The sequence below is a fragment of the Tachysurus vachellii genome, chromosome 19 (genome assembly GCF_030014155.1).
Source record: "Tachysurus vachellii isolate PV-2020 chromosome 19, HZAU_Pvac_v1, whole genome shotgun sequence".
NCBI lineage: Eukaryota > Metazoa > Chordata > Actinopteri > Siluriformes > Bagridae > Tachysurus > Tachysurus vachellii.
Window position 1 is genome coordinate 928,142 of NC_083478.1, and position 19,465 is coordinate 947,606.

Genomic DNA, 19,465 nt, shown 5'->3' on the forward strand with positions numbered 1-19,465 from the left:
AGTCAGATTCTGTCCTCTTCAAATAACTGGTATATAGTAGCACAGCTTCTAAGCACAAATTTATACTGTATTATATAATGGTTTCCATAGTAACGTATCATTAAGCGGGACGTGTACGGCAGACGCTATGCTAATAATTAACAGGTTAAACACGTGTGCATTTGTCGATACGGTCTGTGTGAAAGAATCTTTGTATATGATTGGTTCACAGTTTTTGGACACCAGCAATGTTACCATGACAACTGCAAACATTTAATGTTATTAACATTCACTAGCTAGCTAGCTAAGAAAACATGTTCTGTGGAAAATCTCAAACACGATCAGTGAACGTCTGGGAATCTTTTTAGTAACATCACAATCTTAGCTTTGACATAAGCTCCGCCCCAAATCAGATTTATACCTCATTTTTACTGACAGAAATATCAACATTATTACTACAGAATGACATTATACAGCATTGTTGTATTCTGGATTCTGATTGGTCAAAATGTGTTGATAAAAGTTTATCATCACAGGTTTATACATTTTAGTTTCTATAGTGACAACTCGTTTGTTTAAATAATGTTTATGGAAGGAGTCTCCAGTGTCAGGCCCAACATTTCTCCTCATTATTACGTCATTTAATCAAACATCAAAGGTTTAAAAGTTTTCCCTCATAGCTCCCCCTGCTGGTGAACATCTCCATGGTCAAGTTTTCATGTTGTCTGTAGTTTTATCTTTCTGAATGTGAAAAATGGGAATTGAAAATCTTTTTTTAAAAGCTGTGAATTTTGTGTGTGTGTGTGTGTGTGTGTGTGTGTGTGTGTGTGTGTGTGTGTGTGTGTGTGTGTGTGTGTGAATGCATGAATGAAACAAGGCAAACTTTTCAACAACTTTACTTTAATTAAAATTTAACTGCTCAAATAAAGAGAGAGAGAGAGAGAGAGAGAGAGAGAGAGCATGTGAGAGAGAGAGAGAGAGAGAGAGAGCATGTGAGAGAGAGAGAGAGAGAGAGAGAGAGAGAGAGAGAGAGAGAGATAGAGAGAGCATGTGAGAGAGAGAGAGAGAGAGAGAGAGAGAGAGAGAGAGACAGAGAGAGAGAGAGACAGAGAGAGAGAGAGAGATCCCTACTGGTTCATGTTTGCTCTCACTGAAGGAGGGTTATGCAAATCCAGAAGCCGGCCCCTATTGGGGGAGTAACAGACAAACTGCTGCAGTTAGTCCAGGCTCACACACACTTACACTCACACTCTTACACAGACTCACACACAGACTCACACACACTTACACACAGCTGACCGAGACAGAACGAGTGCTGAACCCATCACAACACTTCCCAGACTCCAGTACGTACCTGCTGTAACTTTCCTCCATCTCTTCTTTCTTGGTCTGTTGTTCCTGAGCAGATCTTATCTCCTTACATTCTAACTCTTTTCTTAAAGGACACTCAGAGGTTCTCAGATGCTGGAAGGATGGTTCTAGAGCAGCAGACGTTTGTCCGGGAGCCGTACTCCTCTTGCGTCTGAGGAGGTCCGTGCTTCACTGGAGGATTTAATAAGCTCTTCATGACTTAAGCAGAGCTGCTTCTCACATCACAGAACCGTAGAATCGCAGAACCACAGAACCCTGATTCTTCACTTGTTCTCATCTGAAATATGAAGTGTGCACTCTGCTGCCTCGCTCTGCTGACTCTTTTACTGGGACTCAGTTTGGTAGATGCCAAGGGAACGTTCTATGGAAACCCCTACAGATTTAATCTGTACAAAGCCGGAGCCGGTCCACATTTTAACCACGGAAAACCCATGACTCGTCACAAGTGAGTACCCCAAAGATATACGTTCTAATTTTTACATATAAACGTTCTAAAGAAATTATTTTTATTTATATAATTTGTGCACAACATGATTCTGGTTCTAGTCTAAATCTTTGGTGTCTGATGTTCTTTTATTAAATGTTTATTAAACATTTAAAGCTAAAAAGGTTTCTCTGGGGTTCTGTTGCTAGTTTTTTAGAGGGTTCTGCTCACAACCATCTCTGACAGCAAAGCACTCTAATATAGGTAGCACTGGACACAGAACCTGGAAGAGTTCCCAAAAGGTGAAACTGGAGAAAACCAGGAACAACACAACAATTTTTCTTAGAATGCACAAGACTTAACAAAGCCATTATCCATTCCAAGAAGCTTGAGGAACCATTAAAAAAAATGAATAATTAAAAACGTTTAAGGAACCATAATCTCATAAAAGTGTAAAACCTTGTGGAACTTTTTTGTTCTTAGAATGTAAGAGTTTAGAATAAAAGTGCTAAAAGTTTAGCATATAGAATGTCACAAGCTCTTAAAAAACGATTGTTTTTAAAAAGAACTCTTAAGGAATCGTCCCTCCTAAATATGTGGAACAGTTTCATCCTCTGAACTTCTAAACCCTTTAATGGAGTTTAGAAGCATCATGCAAAAAACAACCCTTGAGGAACCCTTATCCATATATACTACAGGCTACATACGGTATTTTTTTAACATATACACTTAGAATAAAGGTTCCTCTGTGGTTCTTTACACATTGTACACAGTGTGTTCATTTGGAACCCTCTCTCACTGATGGAACCTCATGGTCTTAAATGTGGTTATATTTCTGCACATATTAAAAGAGACTTTTCCTCTCAGTGTATAAATCAGACCTAAACCTCGCTCTGTTCTTCACCCTGCTTTAGTGTAGATGCTTTTAGTAGCACTCCCTCATGATGTTCTTGCCAAAGCCTCATCATATCGGGTTCTGTTGATGTTCGGGACTAGCAGTTTATCAGTAAGAAGCGGCGTGCTGCCTGCCAGCCCGTCTTACTGTAAGTCTTCATCCCACACGTCTCTGAGGTTAAAGTAAATCTGCCTGATCGGCTGCTTCGCGTTCTTGGCCATGAACGAAGCCAAGCTGTGTACATGAGTGAGCTGGAGAATTTCAGATTAGACTTTGGATCCTAATTAGAGCTTTAATGAAATGTCACTAGCTCTATTTGAATTTGGATTTCAACCTGAAATGGGCGTGGTCTAAACAGGAAGGGTTTTTGTTTGTACCTGTACACAACTTTTTCCATCAAGCTTCAGTAAGCACTTTATCCTGGTCAGAGTCTCAGAATCTCAGGAACTCTCTGTCTGAACCAGGAAAACCCCCCGGCTGGGACGTGAGTCTATCACGTAGTGATTTATGAAAGCAAATCAGTTTTTAACAGGGGAACCCAGAGGAAACCCACACATGAACATGTCCACACAGGAACATGCACAAGAGCTGTGAGAATGCCCTCTCTACTACAATCACACAAAAATAACAAAAAGGCGGCTACTAAGGATGCATGAGCATGAGATCAAGTAGCCAGCAGTCAGGATCTCAGTCCTGATACACACCTCAAACCGTTCTTCTCCTGTTCTCTGATTGTAACCTTAAACAGTGCTTCTTCTGTTCAGGTCTCTTTTTGTATTTGTTTATATCACACCTGTTTATTCTAAATCATGCGTTCATCAACGCCCCAATCCCACAAGTCTGCTGTGTTTATTCTAAACATCTGGATGGGGTGGTTAGCACGTTGGCCTCACACCTCCAGGGTTGGGGGTTCGATTCCCACCTCCACGTTGTGTGTGTGGAGTTTGCATGTTCTCCCCGTGCCTCGGGGGTTTCCTTCGAGTACTCCGGTTTCCTCCCCCGGTCCAAAGACATGCATGGTAGGTTGATTGGCATCTCTGGAAAATTGTCCGTAGTGTGTGAGTGCGTGAGTGAATGAGAGTGTGTGTGTGTGTGCCCTGTGATGGGTTGGCACTCCGTCCAGGGTGTATCCTGCCTTGATGCCTGATGACGCCTGAGATAGACACAGGCTCCCCGTGACCCGAGGTAGTTCGGATAAGCGGTAGAAGATGAGTGTTCGCTTTGAGCGGCACATCTGGAAACATACTGAACCAATGATGAACATATAAAGATCATACAGCAGCTACGGCCTTGAACAGATTTGCAGTTGTTAGTAAAATCTAGACAGTGTTGATCTTTACATCTGCTCATCTTTCATAATGTCTGTTTAAAGGTATATCGAACATATATTCATAAGTGAACATAGAACCTGGGGTCCATCTTTCATGCTTCAGTTTGGGAACCCAGCTGTGTAGATTCTGACAGAACCTCATTTTATAGTAGCATAAAACACTTCATCAGACAAAGAACTTTGAAAGAACACTTAAGGAACCATATTTAAGACTAAACAACACCCAAAGAACCATCGATGACACCAAAAAAAACTTTGAGGAATGTTTTCTGAGTGTAGAAAACTTTATAAACAGTTAAACATTTAAAGAACCCCCAAGGAACCTTCCACACCATCCAAAACATTCGGAGGAATGTAGAACATTTGATTCATTTATCTTAACATCTGTAACCAGCTCATCCTGGTCAGGGTCCAACTAGAACCGCCTGAGAGAGTTCCACATCGAATGTTTTCAGAAAGTTAAGAACCCAATCATGCCAAAGAACTCTTTCAGAAAAGCTTTCAAACTAAATCATTTTGTTTAAAAAAAGTTTTATGAACCAGATTGAAGAGATTCAAGTAAATAGAACCATGAAGCTTAACATGAAGAGAACTATGAGAAGTGTTGGTAATGATGAAGGAACCATGGGTTCTTCTGTGGTGGATCAATAAGGTTTATATACCTACTGAAGGAAAACCAAAAAAAAAGAGAAAAACTAACATAATAAATTATAATAAAAAAACACAAATATACAAATGCTTCATGTAATCGTAACCCATTTAGTTTGATATGAAGAACTTTGTTCAGAACGTTCTTCAAACATCAGTGCAGGAGACATAATAGTCAAAATATTACAGATTACAGGCATTCATTCCAGAGTCGGTGTTCATCGGCCAGCTCCCAGAGGAAGAACAGTTACACTGCTGCACATAGCATTAGTGCTAACGAGCCTCTGGTGGCCGTGACAGCTGTGAGAACCACAAGCTAAGTGTTGTAGCCTGAGAATCGCCTCCAGCCTGGTCTAGACTTCAGCTCTGCTTGATTGACGTGAAAAAACAGCTATTCTTGTGTTAATCATGATTTGAAATTGTACAGATGGTCTCAGCAGACCCATCAGAGCATCTATCATCTCTGCTAATTAGCAGTACGAGCCTGAAGGGGGCGGGGGGGGGGGATTAGGGTTTTTTTCCAACTAAAGTCGATTGAGGCACAAAAGGTTAGTGTTTGTGTGTGTGAGCAAAGAGGATGTTGGGTGAGTTAAACCTCTTCACGGGGTTGTAGACGGTTCCTGTGCGCCGTGTTCAGCAGGACCTGGTGATTAGCATGTGGCTGCGTTCAGTCACACCGCCACCTTCTAATCCAAACCACCGAGGAACGTTTGTATAAAGTCTCAGGTGTTTCCTGGATGTAGATTTATCGATTGAGTCCTCAGGATTTCCCGGTGTTCTTTATTTCCATCCCAGAACTTTCGTTTAGCCGTGTAAAGTATTTATGCTAGTAATGAAGTGCTAGCGATGACATCCAGTAAATATTGTAGTGATATATACAGTATGCGACTTCTCAGACATTACAAAGAAAACTTACTCTTTAAATCCATGGTCGGTTTCATGAACGCCTTTCCTCCTCTTTTATTCACTACTGAACGTCTTCCTCACGTCTCACTCCACAGTGGTGTTAATATGAAGCTCAGATGAACGTAAACACTCAGGACTTTAACAACGTGTAGAGTTTCATCACTATTTCTGTTTTTCTCTACAATATTAGAGCTGATAGATTCATAGAAAAGTTCAGTATGTTTTTTCCCACACAGATGTATGTATGTTCAGAGTAAATGTTGAGATCAAACTCATTTCTGCTCTCTGAGAAGCTCCGAGTGTTTGTTCATCTAAAAAGCAGCTCAGATTTCTCTTCAACACTAAAATTCAGTGTAAGATCATCAACAGAGGGACAAACACACGTCTAAAACACGCTGAAAGAACGACAGAGTCTGATTTATTTTAGATCAGACTCACAGACACGACATCAGACGTTTCTTTATACTGAATGAAAATGTCCCAGAAGTCCTTTAGCGTACAGCTAACGAGGGTTAAACCTAATCTCAATTTCCTTAAATACTGAAATTAAAGTGGTGTTTTGTTGTGTTGTTCATCAGGTCATGCTCAGAAGACCCTACTACAAACACACACTAGCTTTCTGTCCCCATGTCCCTGGTGTAATGGACCTGAAACCGTCTGCATCTCCGTCTCGATGTCTATATTTATACTTCCACTGATTGTCCTTTCTAATTCTAATCTAATGGCTGGATCAAAATCTGATGAAAGAACAGTCGCACTTGTGTTTGACAGAGAGAAAATAGAAACGACAGATAACTTTGGAAACAATAACGGCTCTCTGTTACTCTGTGGGTCTCATTAGGGGCTTCTAGCATGTCTAGATTTTATCCCGTGATGACCGGGTTGGCATTCAGAAACTTCCAGCATTAAGACCCAGACGCTATTAAAAACAAATCCTGCTTTAGATAAGCAACTAAAATTGGCTGCAGTTTAAATTAGCGTCTCCTTCATCACGTCACGAGACGTAAACATCAGCACTGGATGTCGTTTGATTAAAGGCAGCGTAGAACGACACGGCGTGGAGAAGGAGAAGGAGAAGGAGAAGGAGAAGAGAGAAAGACATATGACTAAAAAGCTGAAAGGAATTCAGTGGGTTATTCAGGATGTTCAGTGGGCTGTTGGTGACCGAAAGCTGATCCTGAAAATATTTACAGTGGGAAGAGTTTAACTCAAAGTGAAGCCAGGAAAAGGTTAGATGTTCGTGAGCAGAGTGTGATTATGAGATGAGGTCTGATGTGAGAGAAGGTTTCTACACCATCCTGAAGAGGTTTAAGGTCTCAAACGTCATCTCATTACACAGGAACCGTGCAAAAGTTTCTCCTCAACTCAATCCACCTGTGTACACACACACACACACACACACACAAATCTTTCTTCATTTGATTTGTTCATAAGTAACACAAATTACAAAAATAAAACATGGTGTTTCTTTGTTAAACGTATTATTCATGGTATAAAAATAAACACTACAATTTAATGTTTTTCTGCAAAAAAAACAAATTTTAAATGTTTTTTTGTATTTTTGTATTTTTTTTAATTGGGGATCAAATTTCATATAAAACTAAAATTAAAGAAGACATTAAAGTTTACTTTTAGCTTCATTTCACAAAACCTTAAATTTAAAATACTTTTTCTGCCCAAATCTACACCGATCTGATTGAAATACATCCAGATCGTTCAGTTTCGTTTGTTTATATAAAGTTGGAGGTGAAAACGCAAGCAGAGATTTTTTGTTATATTTGTTTTTCATAAATGAAATGAAGTAAAATGACTGAAGGAGTTCCTTCAGTGGGTAAACTAACTTCTGCCAAAGATTACAACATCCGAATGAATGTGGTTTAGAGGAGCGCAGGACAAACTGTCAAAACCTTAACACTCACCTGCAGGGACTCAACACCACTGACACCTCCAACACCACTGGGAGCTCTGATTTAACTCTCTCTCTGGGTATAGTGTGTGTGTGGGTGGGTGGGTGTGTGTGTGTGTATGTGTGAGAGAGAGAGAGAGAGAGAGAGAGAGAGAGACAGAGAGAGTCTATGTGTGTGTGTGTCTGTGTGTGTGCATACATCTGTGTGTGTGAGAGAGAGAGAGAGAGAGAGAGAGAGAGTATGTGTGTGTGTGTGTCTGTGTGTGTGCATGCATGTGTGTGTGAGAGAGTGTGAGTCTGTGTGTGTGTGTGTGTGTGTGAGAGAGAGAGAGAGAGAGAGAGAGAGAGAGAGAGAGTCTATGTGTGTGGGTGAGAGAGAGAGAGTCTGTGTGTGTGTGTGTGTGTGTGTGTGTGTGTGTGTGAGAGAGAGAGAGTCTATGTGTGTGTGTGAGAGAGAGAGTCTATGTGTGTGTGTGTGTGTGTGTGTGTGTGTGCGTGTGTGAGAGAGAGAGTCTATGTGTGTGTGTGTGTGTGTGTGTGTGTATGTTCGTGTGTGAGAAAGAGAGTCTATGTGTGTGTGCATGTGTGAGAGAGAGAGTCTATGTGTGTGTGTGTGTGTGTGTGTGTGTGTGTGTGTGTGTGTGAGAGAGAGAGAGAGAGAGAGAGAGAGTCTATGTGTGTGGGTGTGTGTGTGTGTGTGAGAGAGAGAGAGTCTATGTGTGTGTGAGAGAGAGTCTATGTGTGTGTGTGTGTGTGTGCGTGTGTGAGAGAGAGAGTCTATGTGTGTGTGTGTGTGTGTGTGTGTGTGTGTGTGTGTATGTTCGTGTGTGAGAAAGAGAGTCTATGTGTGTGTGCGTGTTTGAGAGAGTCTATGTGTGTGTGTGTGTGTGTGTGTGTGTGTGTGTGTGTGTGTGTGTGTGTGTGTGTGTGTGTGTGTGTTGTGACAACAGTCTCCACCTGGAACTGGATCCTTCACACTTATCCATGTTCTCCAGATGTGCTTTATATACTCTCTCTCTCTCTCTCTCTCTCTCTCTCTCTCTCTCTCTCTCTCTCTCTCTCTCTCTCTCTCTCTCTCTCTCTCTCTCTCTCGGCTTGGCAGATTTCACACATGGCTCCGGAAAGACTGTTTATATTCTAACCAAATGATTGTTCTATCTCAGTGTTCCTCAAATCGTTCTGAGATCACACACACGATTCCCGGTAATATCCGTGTCCGTGTCATTCTACAGCGTTCATCATGTGCTGTTCTGGAGGAATAATCCATAATCCCTCCTGCTGCGCTGTGATCTGTACCAGCGTTGATTATTTTCCCATAACAACAGAATAAATAAATATAAAGAGCAACGCCTTGTACTTCACTCTCTCTCACTCATCTTCTACCGCTTATCCGAACTACCTCGGGTCACGGGGAGCCTGTGCCTATCTCAGGCGTCATCGGGCATCAAGACAGGATACACCCTGGACGGAGTGCCAACCCATCACAGGGCACACACACACACACACACTCTCATTCACTCACACAATCACACACTACGGACAATTTTCCAGAGATGCCAATCAACCTACCATGCATGTCTTTGGACTGGGGGAGGAAACCGGAGTACCCGGAGGAAACCCCCGAGGCACGGGGAGAACATGCAAACTCCACACACACAAGGTGGAGGTGGGAATCGAACCCCCAACCCTCGAGGTGTGAAGCGAACGTGCTAACCACTAAGCCACCGTGACCCCCGCCTTAATGCTAACGATACTGTGCTTCCTGTATGTCATATATACAGTCCTTCCCTCACACATGAGAAACCCTAACAGTGCTGACACTGGAGACTCCTTCCATCAGTGATAAATAAATAAACAAACAAACATTTTTCTCCATACAGAAAGATTTTAAATGGTTAGTAAATAAGGTATTAGAAGGATCTATTCGCTCTAAATGGAATCCAGATTGGAGAACTCAGCGGCGTTTGTGTGATAAATAAATGTGATACACATTTTGCTTGTGTTTGTTTTGAGTCCCAGTAACACCCATGTGTGAAGCCTCTGAGATGATGTTCTGATCACTTCAGAATAAAAGATGTTCTGTTGCAGTGTGGCACACGTCCACAAACGCTTAGCAAACAGCTTCGTTCTGTCGGACGCGAGCCGGGAGCCAGAAGCTGAACAGCTGCTTTCAGCTCCTCCTCGTTCTGGCAGGAACACACACTCACAGATTGTTTGTCCTTCCTGCTGGTGGTGTGGTGGTGGTGGTAACGTTGGTGTGCATTTCCATGTTGTAAATATTGTTCAAACCGATTTAAAATGATCTCATTGCGCTTGCTGCTTCTCTACAAAGAAGAGCCTGGTCCAAATTGGCCTCGTCGAAGAGCTGAGGAACAAAAAACCTGGTCAAAGATTCAGCTTTGTTTTCATTCGCTAAGCTGCTTTGCTTTTCTACTAAGGATTAAAAAACATGTTCAGCACCATGATCATGATTGAGATTCAGGAACTGATCCATTATTCATGGAATATTTACCCGTTCTATCATCTATACTGTAAACAAGAGATTTCCTGTTACACTCTGAAAAGCAGGAAGTTCATCCATTAGTAGATCCATTAATCCGCCATCAGAAACGTAACATCACACACTGCTGTGGGAAACAGACCAATCCCAAACCATTAAAAACCCTTCTGAAGTCAAACAGAGGTCAGAATTTGAAACAATGAGGACATTTATCTCGTCTTGTGGTTATTACTGACCTACTAACTGGTACACAACAACCAGGAAACAGAAGAAAGCCATGACCAGTCTGATGTAAAGCTGCATTACAATTAAGTCCATTGTTCAAAGCAATCACTCACTCACTCACTCACTCTCTCTCTCACTCATTCATCTTCTACCGCTTATCCGAACTACCTCGGGTCACAGGGAGCCTGTGCCTATCTCAGGCGTCATCAGGCATCAAGGCAGGATACACCCTGGACAGAGTGCCAACCCATCACAGGGCACACACACACACTCTCATTCACTCACACAATCACACACTACGGACAATTTTCCAGAGATGCCAATCAACCTACCATGCATGTCTTTGGACCGGGGGAGGAAACCGGAGTACCCGGAGGAAACCCCCGAGGCATGGGGAGAACATGCAAACTCCACACACACAAGGTGGAGGCGGGAATCGAACCCCCAACCCTGGAGGTGTGAGGTGAACGTGCTAACCACTAAGCCACCGTGCCCCCTGTTCAAAGCACTAAAAAATAAAATTCAATTAAACTCTACAGACACTCTGGGCCGATTTGATTGAAATGAATTATGCTTAATAATAATAATGATTGTTTTATTGAGTATCAATCAATGATCAATGATGTGAAAGATAACGTTTACCTTCTATAAAAGGATCAGAATAAATACATTTCTTAATTTCTTGCTTTTGACGTCTAGACTTTCTACACTTTTGTAGAAATAATTTTCTTTTGTTTTCATCACTACACCGTTATGAGAATCAGGATAATCGGATCTAATAATATTCGATCTTTCATCAGTGAAGGATCGTAAACGATCTTTATCCGGTTTGTCTTATTCTATTGTTTTTTTTTAGAAACTTATAGAAACAAACAGCTTTTTTTTGTTTTATAATTTGACAATTTTCTGGGGACAGAATGAGATTGTTTGAGAGTTTGAAAGAAATAATCTAGAGATGCTACATACAGTATATTTGCATGAACAGATAAATTAAACTGTATTCTAAATATTTTTTTATTTTTTGTATCATAGCATTTGTGTTCTTTAAACACAGGATTAATATCAGTGAAACTGTGATGTTTTTATATTGGATTGTAACGCTGTGAAAATTCCCGAGCCGTATCCCTCCGTTCACTTACTTAACCATCTAATAGCCCCGACCTGGACTCTGACCTCAGCTTCTTTATGATGCTTTTGGGTCATTGTTTAAGAGCAGACTGTGAACACATTTGGCCAGTTGCGTGGGAAAACCCAGGCCGAAGCAGCAATGGACTAAAATTTGTTGGACAAAAAGCTAACCTGAAAAAATAACCTTTTCATCTTTTACACTACCGTTAGAAAACCTGAGCTGTTTTTTTTTTTTTTTTAAAGAAATCTGCCTCATTTTTTGGGGGTCACGGTGTCTTAGTGGTTAGCACGTTTGCCTCACACCTCCAGGGTTGGGGGTTCGATTCCCGCCTCCACCTTGTGTGTGTGGAGTTTGCACGTTCTCCCTGTGCCTCGGGGGTTTCCTCCGGGTACTCCGGTTTCCTCCCCCGGTCCAAAGACATGCATGGTAGGTTGATTGGCATCTCTGGAAAATTGTCCGTAGTGTGTGATTGTGTGAGTGAATGAGAGTGTGTGTGTGTGCCCTGTGATGGGTTGGCACTCCGTCCAGGGTGTATCCTGCCTTGATGCCCGATGACGCCTGAGATAGGCACAGGCTCCCCGTGACCCGAGGTAGTTCGGATAAGCGGTAGAAAATGAGTGAGTGAATGTATGCCTCATTTTTCGGTCTTCCCCTCCTCCGGTTGTGGCTCGATGCTGGTCTTGTGAAGAACAGCTTCGGAGTTGTACAAATCCATAAAAAACTCGCCACCGTCTGAGTGCTGATTACTGTTTCATAATCTCCAAGTCCAACTAATATTTAACAGTTGCTATAGCTGTGTGTCAGAATCTCACCCTGATCAATCTGTTACTGGAAATGTGAGAAGTCTGCCAGGGCTGGGTGGGATGAAGTGGTCGCTGAAATGGTCAGTGTGTGTCTGTGCGTGTGTGTGAGACAGATGTGTGGCTCGATGCCTCTTATTTAGCAACAACCATGACATGTAGTCCCTCAAGATGTATCCCATTTTACTTTCAGTTTTATTTTTCAAAGGAAGCTGCAGTGATTCCAGGAAAGTGATGCTGTAATTTTAGTAATGCAGATTTTTCTCTCTTTCAGAAACCACTGTGCCTACATCGTTCAGAAGAACGTTACCTGTACCATGCAGGATGGAATGGCTACCTACGTCAAGGCAGATTACACCACCAAGTGCATCTGGGGACAGAAGTGTCCTGTGGTGATGTAAGAACATCATGATAGAATGTTTTCAAGCCTGGTGAAGTCACAATTGCATTTTAAAGGTTAGATTTTATACTGGAAAAGCTTCAGCAGTAGCGGTAAAGTCACCCGTTGGATGCTGTGTACTAATGCCCTCTAGTGGAGGCATTTAAAAACCAGCAACAAAAGCCTCTCAGGTTGTAGTCCTCAGCTCTATGTTGCTTAACATATTCAAGATTTATGTATTCTGATCAATTCAAACAGGTTAATTAGATTCAATTTTGATCATTTTCCAGCTAATCTATATATGTTTTTGTTGCCCACGCTGCGGTTTCTTCATAATAAATGTAAGACTTGACATACCATGGTGTTATCAATCCCTATCAGGTCTTCTAATTTTCAGAATAAATGTATTAAGGATAGGGGCATGGTGGCTTAGTGGTTAGCACGTTCGCCTCACACCTCCAGGGTTGGGGGTTCGATTCCCACCTCCGCCTTGTGTGTGTGGAGTTTGCATGTTCTCCCCGTGCTTCGGGGGTTTCCTCCAGGTACTCCGGTTTCCTCCACCGGTCCAAAGACATGCATGGTAGGTTGATTGGCATCTCTGGAAAATTGTCCGTAGTGTGTGATTGTGTGACTGAATGAGAGTGTGTGTGTGCCCTGCGATGGGTTGGCACTCCGTCCAGGGTGTATCCTGCCTTGATGCCCGATGACGCCTGAGATAGGCACAGGCTCCCGAGGTAGTTCAGATAAGTGGTAGAAGATGAATGAATGAAATGAATGTATTAAGCATCAACAAACCATGATTTCTTTCTTTCTACTCGTGTCCTGTGGAACATATCTTTTATATGTTAATGTGATTGGACTTCACCTTTAATTTGAGGTACATGGAACATAAGAAACATCTTTGTAACTTTAAATTAGCTTTAAATATGTTTCATTTTCTGGTAACACAGGACATAGACGCTAATGATACTAAGGTAGATTTACCCTTGAAAGTACCACAAAAAAGGGCAGATTAGTACCCTGTTTTTTCCGAGATTACATAATCCTGCGAAAGAGGAATGTATCAGAATTCTAAACAGAGATCCGAAGGATGAGGCTGAGGACTGGCACGAACTCCAGTACTTGGTATTATTTAGAAACCCCACTGATTCTATACAGATAAACATGAAGGGTGATTTAATTATATGGTCTCCTTTGAGATTGCAGTATCACTGCACCACTTTTATATTTTCCTCCTATGTATTTATAGCCTTTACATCTCTAAAGATCGTAGCAGCATCTGCCAATGAAGTATAGGAAAGGTTTATGTAAAATCTTTGTGAAAGGTTTTAATTACCTTACGTAAGTCTGATATTTAACGGTCAGCTTTTTTTTTTTTTGATTAATGTTGATGTTTGGATGTTTGTTCATTTTACCTATTAAATTCTTTCAGAAAATTTAAATTTGTGAAGAATCTGTAGTGAAATTTCTAGTTTGCTCTTGAAACCATCACAGATGACTACTGGAGTTCAAGTGCAAATCCAAAATATATGTTGCAGTGTATGTGTGTGGTTTGTGTGTGTTTGTGTGTGTGTGTGTGGGGGGGGGGGATTTTCCTTGTCTACTGCTCAGACAGGATGGGGTTTGAATAGAGTTCAGTACTCAGGGCAGTGCTTGTGGGAGGGAAAGAGTCCTAGCCTGAGTTGATGTTTGACTGTATATGCTCATGCTCAGGTATCGGACATACTTCAAACCAACCTACAAGGTTGGCCACAAGACTGTGACAGAACTGGAGTGGCGCTGCTGTCCAGGCTACTCTGGAGAAAACTGCTTTGATGGCCCTACACCTGGTCCAGACTCCATCATGCCATCATTCAAGGGATCCATTCAAGGACCAAGACCTGGGATGAAGGGTTTCCCATGGGGTTACAACAAAATACCAACCCCTGGATCAGGGATGGAAAAGCCTCTTTTCCCTGGTGGTCATCATGATAATATACCAACTGGACATGTGCCTTCAGGAGGTAACTATGTAATGTTACAGTAAATCAGAACAAGCTGCTAAACTGACAATGGTACTATTGAAGCTTATTCTTGACCTCTTGCCTTAGGTCCAGGAACGAGTGTCTCTGGCGAGCGTCTAGACCGTATAGAGGGGGATCTAAGGAGACTTTCACAGGGTTTGGAGACTCTGAATGGCCTGATCTCTGGCATGGAGGAACGCCTCCGTGTCTCTGTCCGTGAGGACACCGCCAAGATGGTGAGCACCCTGCTAGGTGGGGCCCCACATCAGCCAGACTCTACAGTGGGGTTTGGTATCATCCCTGAGGGCTTGCCTGACACGACAGAGGGCAGCGAAAGATTCCCGGTCCTTGGAGAGCTGGTGGGACGGGTGACAGAGGTCAAGGATGAGCTAAGGGCCAAGAGTCATGTGCTAGATGAGATCCATGGCATGGTGATGGGCCATGATGGGCAGCTGAAGAGGCTGATGGAGGTGCCAACTGGGGGTATACAGAATTTAGTGGAGAAGCTGTTGGATGAAAGGCTGTCTGGCATCAGGACAGAGATATTGGATGGATTTGAACGAAGACTCAGTGGCCTGGAAAATCACTGCAATGAAAAGATTGGACAGGTGAGTAATAATAGTAGAGGTTGCATTCAAAGATCTATCACCGTGTCAGGAATAAAAAAAAATGTAATACTGGGGATCCCCAGCAGTGAAGGGACTATTATCCTCAGGGCACCACAGTTTTTATGACAGAGTCAATGTCAGTGGTGATATTGAAAAAAAGTCAGTTGTACAGGGAGTAAAGACTGTATTGCAGATACTGCAATCAGTAATGTATATACATCATGGTGAACTTGGTTAGATTTTTAATTGAGTTTGAAATGTTGTTAAGACCTGACAAACCTTGTTATTCCATTCATTGTAGCAGCTCAGATACTAAATTCTGAAGATAATATTTTACTTTTAGGAGACCCCAAAACCCCAAATCAGTCATCATGTTTGCAACCGAGTAACCCTTTGTTGCTTTCTGCCCTCAGGTTCAAAAGCATTGCCATAAGGAATACCTGAATGGTCAGGAGCAGCTCCAGCAATCTTTGGATGGCCGTGAGACAGGCCTGAGGAAGGAGCTGGGTGATCTTCAGGCTCAGATCCAGGGTCTGACAGTGAGCCCAGGCTGCTGTAGTCAAATTAACGATCTCTCCCAGAGAACTCTGCTTCTGGAAGAGTCTATTAAGGGCCTGACAGAGTCTCAAAGGCAACTCCAGACGACACTGAGTGAACAGACAATCCACTTGGAGACAATGTTGGATACACGATTACTAGATGTCGAGGGCCGGCTAAACACTACAGAGCAGGACAAGGCAGATTTAGGTGTCCTGGATGGAGGAATGGGATCCCTCGATGGATTTAAGACCCTTCTGGAGGACAAACTGAAAAGCTTGGAGGAGCGTGTTTTTGTGGCTGTGGAGGAACTGAGTAACGCAACATCTCCGGCTCTACTGGAAGGCCAGGTGGTGCCAGCATTAGGGACGGAGATTGAGAATATCCGTAGACGTATGGAAGCTGGTTTGGATGGTGTCCAGAAGCAATTAATGGATCTTGAGCTTCTTTGCACTTCCGCATGCACTCCAGCATCCAGTCCTGATGCAGCTCTTATCCAAACAGAGGTGGAAGACTGTAAGGAGATGGAGAAGAAATTAACAGAGCGTCTGGACACACACACAGAAATGTTGGACCACCTAAATAGTACCTTGCAAGGGCTTTTGTTCCAGATTGCTCAAGAGGATCAAGAGGGCTCAATACAGGGTGAGATTACACTCCTCAAGATTAACGTCAACTCTGTAAACCGCACCCTGAAGGGTTTGAGAGATTCTGTTCACCTTTTCACCAATGAGATGAGTCACGTTAACTCGACATGGCAGGAACGTCAGCAGCGACTGGTCACACAAGTGCATGGCATTGCTGAGCTTGTGGGCCAGCAGGGGCAGCTGCTTGGGGCTGGAGAGCGCAGACTGGTGCAGCTGAAGGGCGAGCTGCAGGGCTTGAGGCGGAGGCTTTCAGGGGAACTGCAGGGCTGTCGGGGCACAGCGCAGAATGCTCAGCATGAGGTCATGGTAGTTGAAGGCCGCGTAGCCAATGTTGAAGGCCAGTGTAGCAGCCTGGGAGAGCTTGCTGATCAGTTGGAGAGGATTCGTGCAGAACTCGAGAGCCATTCAGACAGCTATCTGGCACAGGTCAATGGTACCCTGGCTAGCCACTCCCAGCAGCTTACACAGCTCAAAAATGGACTTCAAGAGTGTGTAAATAAGACGGTCCAGTAGTCACCTGGATACAGAGATCCTTGGAGACCGGATTGCACAAACTGAGATGTTTCTCCTTCTGGTTTTATTAACAGGGCATTGTTTTCTTGCAGTTTTGCTTCTTCTTCTAGACTTTTCTCTTTGTTTTTTGTCTTTACACGTCATATTGATTCTAACCAATGTGTTAACTTATATAAAGAAAAAAAACTTGACTTGGTGTTATATATTGTACAGTTTAGCCCTGCAGTCCCTGAAGCCCTGATTTGTTTTCCCTGCTGTAGCACATATAAGTCAACTGATCTGCTATTCACTAGCGCTTCATAAGCTGAAGATGAAAAAAGTGTCTTCATTTTTTTGGGTCTTTAAATTAGGTAAGATATCAGATTTATGAAATGATGTCTGATTTATAAGCTGCTCCACTCTCATCTCATCTCATCTCATTTCTTTCTTATTACTGTGTCAACATTATGGTGCTAAACTTGAGTGTAAAATTATTTGTAGGTAAAATATATGTCTACTTATTACTTATAAACTTATAAGTTTTTTCTATGTGATAATTTTTTTATGATTAAAAGTTACTGTTGAGAACAAAATGAGAACTAGGTGTGTTTGCAGCATGGCTTGGTGAATCACGTGTACCAGATGAACTGTTTTTACAATTTTAACCACTAGAGGGCAGAAATACGGCTAATAAAGAGATTCACTTTAGGACTCAAGGTTTACTTTTTTCTTTTTTTTGTTTTGTGGAAGCCAATTTTCAGCAGGCAGAAAAAAAACAATCATAATGCATTTTCCTTTATTTTTGGCAAGAAAAATCAAAACTGACATAAAAACAATAAAAACTGTTTTCAGAATTTTCATTCATTCATTCATTTTCTACCGCTTATCCGAACTACCTCGGGCCACGGTGAGCCTGTGCCTATCTCAGGCGTCATCGGGCATCAAGGCAGGATACACCCTGGACGGAGTGCCAACCCATCACAGGGCACACACACACACACTCATTCACTCGCGCAATCACACACTAGGGACAATTTTCCAGAGATGCCAATCAACCTACCATGCATGTCTTTGGACTGGGGGAGGAAACCGGAGTACCCGGAGGAAACCCCTGAGGCACGGGGAGAACATGCAAACTCCACACACACAAGGTGGAGGCGGGAATCGAACCCCGACCCTGGAGGTGTGAGGCAAACGTGCTAACCACTAAGCCACCGTGCCCCATTGATTTCAGAATTTTGATTTATGTTAATATTTTGACACAATACATCTCACAAAAGCTGGAGATTTTTTAGATAAAGTCAGTTTTTGAGCCAAGAAGTAAGAAATTTTACTTCAAATGAAGCCAAAACTTAAATAAACTTAAATTTTTCCTACTCAAAAGAAACGTGATGGTGCACGATGGCTTAGTGGTTAGCACGTTTGCCTCACACCTCCAGGGTCGGGGGTCAGGGCCTTGTGTGTGTGGAGTTTGCACGTTCTCCCCATGCCTCGGGGGTTTCCTCCGGGTACTCCGGTTTCCTCCCCCGGTCCAAAGACATGCATGGTAGGTTGATTGGCATCTCTGGAAAATTGTCTGTAGTGTGTGAGTGTGTGAGTGAATGAGAGTGTGTGTGTGTGTGTGTGTGTGTGTGTGTGTGTGTGTGTGTGTGCCCTGCGATGGGTTGGCACTCCGTCCAGGGTGTATCCTGCCTTGATGCCCGATGACGCCTGAGATAGGCACAGGCTCCCCGTGACCCGAGGTAGTTCGGATAAGCGGTAGAAAATGAATGAAAAAGAAACGTGTCTCTATAATGATAATGTTTATTTTATATCACTTGTTTGAGAATATTTTAGAGTTTAATATTAATCATTATTCAGTAGCAGTTTTACAGTATAATGATGATTATACTGTCACAGGTTTTAAAGTACCTGTACTTGTGTTTTTACTTTTCTTTCAAACTATATTTAAGTTATAAAGTGAGTATTTTTAGCATCAAACAGCTTCAGATTTGAAAATTGCTAACAAATCTATATTTTACAGATGTGACAGTGAGCCTGAGAGCTAATACACATCACTGTAATCTATCTGCTGCTGCGTACACTCCAATTGTATTAACTGCTATCTATTAGCAAAGCAGAGTTGTTAGCGGTAGTTTGTTAGCATTAGCTGAAGCTCTCCCGTGTGATTTCTTTTTCTTTTTTATATAAACTGAAGTTTAAACTTTTCTATAATAATCGAGGTTAAGAATTTGAAGATTTATTCAGACGAGTAAGTTGAACTTGAGTAAAGAATTCAGAATTCAGTAAATATGATTAAATATGGTGGAGATATCATTTGGACCAGCATCCAAAGGACCAGCGTCTGTGTGCTCCCAAGGTTTTTATATGTGTATGATCGTTAGTAGATATGCTAATGGTGCTTTTAGTTGTATGGATGTTGCTCCTCAGGAGGAACCAGGCTTGATGAGGTAATGAAAACCCGTACAAGTTTAATACAAAAAAAAATGCATAACTGTTTAAGATTGTTGTTGTTATATCGCTTGTTGCATGCTCTCAGTTTGTCTGTTATTTCGTGTGTGTGTGTGTGTGTGTGTGTGTGTGTGTGTGTGTGTGTTAGTTTGCATGTTTTAAATATTTTATGTAAAGCATGTTTGGGCATGTCAGAAAGTTCAGAGTGTATGGTTATGTGTGTAACCTCAGTGTT

The 19,465-nt window shown here is 42.3% G+C and overlaps 1 protein-coding gene across 1 annotated transcript; it reads left to right on the forward strand.

Moving 5' to 3' along the window:
- Nucleotides 1–1,210: 1,210 nt before the first annotated feature.
- LOC132862692 (EMILIN-3) lies at nucleotides 1,211–17,489 on the forward strand. Its single transcript, XM_060894868.1, has 6 exons — nucleotides 1,211–1,325; nucleotides 1,422–1,795; nucleotides 12,388–12,510; nucleotides 14,206–14,495; nucleotides 14,583–15,103; nucleotides 15,517–17,489. The coding sequence occupies exons 2-6, from the start codon at nucleotides 1,635–1,637 to the stop codon at nucleotides 16,798–16,800; spliced, it is 2,379 nt and encodes a 792-aa protein (XP_060750851.1). The 5' UTR covers nucleotides 1,211–1,325; nucleotides 1,422–1,634; the 3' UTR covers nucleotides 16,801–17,489.
- The last annotated feature ends 1,976 nt before the right edge of the window (nucleotides 17,490–19,465 follow it).